Source organism: Oncorhynchus clarkii, chromosome 18 (assembly GCF_045791955.1).
Source record: "Oncorhynchus clarkii lewisi isolate Uvic-CL-2024 chromosome 18, UVic_Ocla_1.0, whole genome shotgun sequence".
In the NCBI taxonomy this organism is placed as follows: domain Eukaryota; kingdom Metazoa; phylum Chordata; class Actinopteri; order Salmoniformes; family Salmonidae; genus Oncorhynchus; species Oncorhynchus clarkii.
The window spans coordinates 70,401,251-70,409,075 of record NC_092164.1 but is presented as its reverse complement, the minus strand read 5'-3'; the positions used below and the strand labels follow the sequence as shown (position 1 = coordinate 70,409,075).

Sequence of the window (7,825 nt, the reverse complement as noted above, 5' to 3'; positions counted from 1 at the left end):
TGTCTGTCTGTCTGTCTGTCTGTGTTTAAAGAGTACTTCTCCCAGCACCTTGGTGAATACGAGAAGGTCCTGGCAGCTCTGGAGGACCTCAACATGACAATTCTGAAGGCTATGGGCAAGACCAAGAAGGTACGTCAACTCTAGGACTCTACTGGACACCTGACATTTACATCTGGAGAAGTAGTTATGGGCAGACATATACAAGCAAAATGTACAATGTGGCCCCAGAGGATGTTCCCAAAGCGGTCCTCGATGGTAAAAAAAAGGGCAATTTTGTTAAAAGAAAATACATACAGTATATTTCCTTCCATGCACTACAAACTCCTACGTTAAAAGCCTGTTTTCTCCAATAACAACATATCAAATTACTGCCTCCGGAAAGGACAGAGGAACAGACAGAGGGACACACATGTGTATTGAGGGGAGACAGACACGTATATTGAGTTGGGCCAGACAGGTATATTGAGCAGGGCTAGACAGGTATATTGAGTGGGGCCAGACAGGTGTATTGATGGGATACAGACAGGTGTATTGATGGGAGACAGACAGGTGTATTGATGGGAGACAGACACGTATATTGAGTTGGGCCAGACAGGTATATTGAGCAGGGCTAGACAGGTATATTGAGTGGGGCCAGACAGGTGTATTGAGGGGAGGGACAGACATGTATATTGAGGGGAGGGACCCACAGGTATATTGAGGGGAGGGACAGACAGGTATATTGAGGGGATTGGCAGACAGGTGTATTGAGGGGAGGACAGACAGGTATATTGAGGGGAGGGACAGACAGGTATATTGAGGGGAGGACAGACAGGTATATTGAGGGGAGGGACAGACAGGTATATTGAGGGGAGGGACAGACAGGTATATTGAGGGGAGGGACAGACAGGTGTATTGATGGGAGGGACATACTGGTGTTTTTAAGGGAGGGACAGACTGGTGTTTTTAGGGGAGGGACAGACTGGTGTTTTAGGGGAGGGACAGACAGGTGTATTTAGGGGAGGGACAGACTGGTGTTTTTAGGGGAGGGACAGACAGGTGGTTGATGGGAGGGACAGACAGGTGTTTTAAGGGATGGACAGACAGGTGTTTTTAGGGGAGGGACAGACATTTGTATTGATAGGAGGGACAGACTGGTGTTTTTAGGGGAGGGACAGACATGTATATTGATGTGAGGAACAGACAGGTGTTTTTAGGGGAGGGACAGACAGGTGTTTTGATGGGAGGGACAGACTGGTGTTTTTAGGGGAGGGACAGATGGGTGTATTGATGGGAGGGACAGACAGGTGTTTTTAGGGGAAGGACAGACTGGTGTTATTAGGGGAAGGACAGACAGGTGTTTTAGGGGAAGGACAGAGAGGTGTTTTTAGGGGAAGGACAGACTGGTGTTATTAGGGGAGGGACAGACAGGTGTTTTTAGGGGAAGGACAGACAGGTGTTTTAGGGGAAGGACAGGCAGGTGTTTTTAGGGGAAGGACAGACAGGTGTTTTTAGGGGAAGGACAGACTGGTGTTTTTAGGGGAAGGACAGACTGGTGTTATTAGGGGAGGGACACAGTAGTAAAATGACTGAAGCTCAACAGAAGCAGTATTTATCCCGAACATCCGACACACCTGCTGCCACATTGTGAACATGTTCTTAGCCCACTCAACTATGAAATGGAAAGTAATGGAAGTTAGAGACGAGATTTAAGGGTTAGAGGATAGAGGATAGAGGATAGGGGTTAGTGGATATGGGATAGAGGATAGAGGATAGAGGTTAGAGGTTAGAGGATAGGGGTTAGAGGATAGGGGTTAGTGGATATGGGATAGAGGATATAGGATAGAGGTTAGAGGATAGGGGTTAGTGGATATGGGATGGAGGATAGAGGATAGAGGTTAGAGGATAGGGGTTAGTGGATATGGGATGGAGGATAGAGGATAGAGGTTAGAGGATAGGGGTTAATGGATATGGGATGGAGGATAGAGGATAGAGGATAGAGGTTAGAGGATAGGGGTTAGAGGATAGGGGTTAGTGGATATGGGATAGAGGATAGAGGATAGAGGTTAGAGGATAGGGGTTAGTGGATATGGGATGGAGGATAGAGGATAGAGGATAGGGGTTAGAAGATAGGGGTTAGTGGGTATGGGATGGAGGATAGAGGATAGAGGATAGAGGTTAGAGGATCGGGGTTAGTGGATATGGGGTGGAGGATAGAGGATAGAGGTTACAGGATAGGGGTTAGAGGATAGGGGTTAGTGGATATGGGATGGAGGATAGAGCATAGAGGTTAGAGGATAGGGGTTAGAGGATAGGGGTTAGTGGATATGGGATGGAGGATAGAGCATAGAGGTTAGAGGATAGAGGATAGGGGTTAGAGGATAGGGGTTAGAGGATAGGGGTTAGTGGATATGGGATAGAGGATAGGGGTTAGTGGAAATGGGATGGAGGATAGAGGATAGGGGTTAGAGGATAGGGGTTAGAGGATAGGGGTTAGAGGATAGGGGTTAGAGCATAGAGGATAGAGGTTAGAGGATAGGGGTTAGGTGTTAGAGGATAGAGGATAGGGGTTAGAGGATAGAGGATAGGGGTTAGAGGATAGAGGATAGGGGTTAGAGGATAGGGGTTAGTGGATATGGGATGGAGGATAGGGGTTAGAGGATAGAGGATAGGGGTTAGAGGATAGGGGTTAGAGGATAGAGGATAGGGTTTAGAGGATAGGGTTTAGAGGTTAGGGTTTAGAGGATAGGGTTTAGAGGATAGTGTTTAGAGGATAGGGGTTAGAGGATAGTGTTTAGAGGATAGTGTTTAGAGGATAGAGGATAGGGTTTAGAGTATAGGGGTTAGAGGATAGTGTTTAGAGGATAGAGGATAGGGTTTAGAGGATAGAGGATAGGGTTTAGAGGATAGTGTTTAGAGTATAGTGTTTAGAGGATAGAGGATAGGGTTTAGAGGATAGTGTTTAGAGGATAGAGGATAGGGTTTAGAGGATAGGGGTTAGAGGATAGTGTTTAGAGGATAGAGTATAGGGTTTAGAGGATAGGGGTTAGAGGATAGTGTTTAGAGGATAGGGGATAGGGGTTAGAGGATAGGGTTTAGAGGATAGGGTTTAGAGGATAGGGGTTAGAGGATAGTGTTTAGAGGATAGAGGATAGGGGTTAGAGGATAGTGTTTAGAGGATTGAGGTTTAGAGGGTTAGGGTTTGGAGGGTTAGGGTTTAGAGGATAGGGGTTAGAGGATAGGGGTTAGAGGATAGGGGTTAGAGGATACGGGATAGGGTTTAGAGGATAGAGGATAGGGGTTAGAGGATAGGGGTTAGATGATAGGGGTTAGATGATAGGGGTTAGAGGATAGGGGTTACATGATAAGAGGATAGGGTTTAGAGCATAGTGTTTAGTGGATAGGGGTTAGAGGATAGGGGTTAGTGGATAGTGTTTAGAAGATAGAGGTTTAGAGGGTTAGGGTTTAGAGGGTTAGGGTTTAGAGGATAGGGTTTAGAGGATAGGGTTTAGAGGATAGGGGTTAGAGAATAGTGTTTAGAGGATAGGGTTTAGAGGATAGAGGGTAGGGTTTAGAGGATAGAGGATAGGGGTTAGAGGATAGAGTTTAGAGGATAGGGGTTAGAGGATAGGGGTTAGAGGATAGGGGTTAGGGGATAGAGGATAGGGGTTAGAGGATAGAGGATAGGGGTTAGAGGATAGAGGATAGGGGTTAGAGGATAGGGGTTAGAGGATAGGGGTTAGTGGATATGGGATGGAGGATAGGGGTTAGAGGATAGAGGATAGGGGTTAGAGGATAGGGGTTAGAGGATAGAGGATAGGGTTTAGAGGATAGGGTTTAGAGGTTAGGGTTTAGAGGATAGGGTTTAGAGGATAGGGTTTAGAGGATAGGGGTTAGAGGATAGTGTTTAGAGGATAGTGTTTAGAGGATAGAGGATAGGGTTTAGAGTATAGGGGTTAGAGGATAGTGTTTAGAGGATAGAGGATAGGGTTTAGAGGATAGAGGATAGGGTTTAGAGGATAGTGTTTAGAGTATAGTGTTTAGAGGATAGAGGATAGGGTTTAGAGGATAGTGTTTAGATGATAGAGGATAGGGTTTAGAGGATAGGGGTTAGAGGATAGTGTTTAGAGGATAGAGTATAGGGTTTAGAGGATAGGGGTTAGAGGATAGTGTTTAGAGGATAGAGGATAGGGGATAGGGGTTAGAGGATAGGGTTTAGAGGATAGGGTTTAGAGGATAGGGGTTAGAGGATAGTGTTTAGAGGATAGAGGATAGGGGTTAGAGGATAGTGTTTAGAGGATAGAGGTTTAGAGGGTTAGGGTTTGGAGGGTTAGGGTTTAGAGGATAGGGGTTAGAGGATAGGGGTTAGAGGATAGGGGTTAGAGGATAGGGGATAGGGTTTAGAGGATAGAGGATAGGGGTTAGAGGATAGGGGTTAGATGATAGGGGTTAGATGATAGGGGTTAGAGGATAGGGGTTACATGATAAGAGGATAGGGTTTAGAGCATAGTGTTTAGTGGATAGGGGTTAGAGGATAGGGGTTAGTGGATAGTGTTTAGAGGATAGAGGTTTAGAGGGTTAGGGTTTAGAGGGTTAGGGTTTAGAGGATAGGGTTTAGAGGATAGGGTTTAGAGGATAGGGGTTAGAGAATAGTGTTTAGAGGATAGAGGATAGGGTTTAGAGGATAGAGGGTAGGGTTTAGAGGATAGAGGATAGGGGTTAGAGGATAGAGTTTAGAGGATAGGGGTTAGAGGATAGGGGTTAGAGGATAGGGGTTAGAGGATAGTGTTTAGAGGATAGGGGTTAGAGGATAGGGGTTAGAGGATAGGGTTTAGAGGATAGGGGTTAGAGGATAGGGGTTAGAGGATAGTGTTTAGAGGATAGGGGTTAGAGGATAGGGTTTAGAGGATAGTGTTTAGAGGATAGGGGTTAGAGGATAGGGGTTAGAGGATAGGGTTTAGAGGATAGGGGTTAGAGGATAGGGATTAGAGGATAGGGGTTAGAGTATAGGGGTTAGAGGATAGGGGTTAGAGGATAGGGGTTAGAGGATAGGGGATAGGGTTTAGAGGATAGAGGATAGGGGTTAGAGGATAGGGGTTAGATGATAGGGGTTAGATGATAGGGGTTAGAGGATAGGGGTTAGATGATAGAGGATAGGGTTTAGAGCATAGTGTTTAGTGGATAGGGGTTAGAGGATAGGGGATAGAGGTTAAAGGATAGGGGTTAGAGGATAGGGGTTAGAGGATAGGGGTTAGAGTATAGGGTTTAGAGGATAGGGGATAGGGTTTAGAGGATAGAGGATAGGGGTTAGAGGATTGGGGTTAGATGATAGGGGTTAGATGATAGGGGTTAGAGGATAGGGGTTAGATGATAGAGGATAGAGGTTAAAGGATAGGGGTTAGAGGATAGGGATTAGAGGATAGGGGTTAGAGTATAGGGGTTAGAGGATAGGGGTTGGAGGATAGGGGTTAGAGGATAGGGGATAGGGTTTAGAGGATAGAGGATAGGGGTTGAGGATTGGGTTTAGATGATAGGGGTTAGATGATAGGGGTTAGAGGATAGGGGTTAGATGATAGAGGATAGAGGTTTAGAGGATAGGGGTTTAGAGGATAGGGGTTAGAGGATAGGGGTTAGTGGATAGGGGATAGAGGATAGGGTTTAGAGGATAGTGTTTAGAGGAAAGGGGTTAGATGATAGAGGATAGGGTTTAGAGGATATGGGATAGGGTTTAGAGGATAGGGTTTAGAGGATAGGGGATAGGGTTTAGAGGATAGAGGATAGGGGTTAGAGGATAGGGGTTAGATGATAGGGGTTAGATGATAGGGGTTAGAGGATAGGGGTTAGATGATAGAGGATAGGGTTTAGAGCATAGTGTTTAGTGGATAGGGGTTAGAGGATAGGGGATAGAGGTTAAAGGATAGGGTTTAGAGGATAGGGGTTAGAGGATAGATGATAGGGGTTAGAGGATAGGGGTTAGAGGATATGGGTTAGAGGATAGAGGATAGGGGTTTAGAGGATAGGGGTTTAGAGGATAGGGGTTAGAGGATAGGGGTTAGTGGATAGGGGATAGAGGATAGGGTTTAGAGGATAGTGTTTAGAGGAAAGGGGTTAGAGGATAGAGGATAGGGTTTAGAGGATATGGGATAGGGTTTAGAGGATAGGTTTTAGAGGATAGGGTTTAGAGGATAGGGGTTAGAGGATAGGGTTTAGAGGATAGGGGTTAGATGATAGGGGTTAGAGGATAGGGTTTAGAGGATAGGGGTTAGAGGATAGGGGTTAGAGGAGAGGGTTTAGAGGATAGGGGTTAGAGGTTAGGGGTTAGAGGATAGGGGATAGAGGTTAGAGGATAGGGGTTAGAGGATAGGGGTTAGAGGATAGAGGATAAGGGTTAGAGGATAGGGGTTAGAGGATAGAGGATAGGGGTTACAGGATAGGGGTTAGAGGATAGGGGTTAGAGGATAGAGGATAGGGGTTAGAGGATAGGGGTTAGAGGAAAGGGGTTAGAGGATAGAGGATAGGGGTTAGAGGATAAGGGTTAGAGGATAGGGGATGATATGGGATGTAAGGGTTGGTTCCTCTCTCCGCCAGGACTACCAGGAAGCTCAGTAGGGTCTAGTGGTTGTAAGGGTTGGTTCCTCTCTCCTTCAGGACTATCAGGAAGCCACACACCTGGAGCAGTTCGTGACACGCTTCCTGTTAAAAGAGACAACCAATCAGCTCCACTCGCTGCAGAGCTCCCTGGAATGTGCCATGGAGACCACGGCCGAGCAAACCCGTCAGGAGAGGCAAGTCTTCTCTTCCCTTCTCCTCTCTTCTCCTCTCTTCTCTTCTCCTCTCTTCTCCTCTCCTCTCCTCTCTTCTCCTCTCTTCTCATCTTCTCCTCTCCTTTCTTCTCCTCTCCTCTCCTCTTCTCTTCTCTTCTCCTCTCTTCTCCTCTCTTCTCTTGCCCTCTCTTCTCTTCCCCTCTCTTCTCTTCTCCTCTCTTCTCTTCCCCTCCTCTCTTCTCTTCTCCTCTCTTCTCCTCTCTTGTCCTCTCTTCTCTTCCCATCTTCTCCTCTCGTCTCCTCTCTTCTCTGCTTCCCTCTTCTCTTCTCCCCTCTTCTCTTCTCCTCTCCTCTCCTCTTCTGTTCTCTTCTGTTCTCTTCTCCTCTCTTCTCTTCTCTTCTCTTCTCCTCTCCTCTCTTCCCCTCTCCTCTCTTCACTTCTCCTCTCTTCTCTTCTCTTCTCCTCTCTACTCTTCTCCTCTCTTCTCCTCTCCTCTCTTCTCCTCTCCTCTCCTCTCCTCTCCTCTCTTCTCTTCTCTTCTCTTCTCTTCTCCTCTCTTCTCCTCTCTTATCTTCTCCTCTCTTCTCTTCTCTTCTCCTCTTTTCTCCTCACTTCTCTTAACCTCTCTTCTCTTCCCTTCTCTCCCCTTCTCGTCTCTTCTCTTCTCTTCCCTTCTTCTCTTCTCCTCTCTTCTCTTCCCCTCCTCTCTTCTCTTCTCTTCTCCTCTCTGCTCTTCCCTTTTTTTCTCTTCTCCTCTCCTCTCTTCTGTTCTCCTCTCTTCTCTCTCCTATCTTCTCCTCTCTTCTCCTCTCTTCTCTTCTCTTCCCCTCACTTCTCTTCTCCTCTCTTCCCCTCTCTTCTCCTCTCCTTTCTTTTCCTCTCTTCTCTTCCCCTCTCTTCTCTTCTCTTCTCCTCTCTTCTCTTCCCCTCCTCTCTTCTCCTCTCTTCTCCTCTCCTCTCTTTTCCTCTCTTCTCTTCTCTTCTCCTCTCTTCTCTTCTCTTCCCCTCTTCTCTTCTCCTCTCTTCTCTTCCCTTCTTCTCTTCTCCTCTCTTATCTTCTCCTCTCTTCTCTTCTCTTCTC

General features: G+C 46.5%; 1 protein-coding gene across 1 annotated transcript in view; it reads left to right on the top strand.

Annotated features, from left to right (window-relative positions):
- Positions 1 to 7,825, top strand: part of LOC139372802 (N-terminal EF-hand calcium binding protein 1) — a 98,881-nt gene that overhangs the window by 52,049 nt on the left and 39,007 nt on the right. The window contains exons 5-6 of the mRNA XM_071112607.1: positions 32 to 129; positions 6,628 to 6,764. Of these exons, the coding sequence (XP_070968708.1) occupies positions 32 to 129; positions 6,628 to 6,764 (235 nt within the window). The remainder of the gene's footprint in view (positions 1 to 31; positions 130 to 6,627; positions 6,765 to 7,825) is intronic.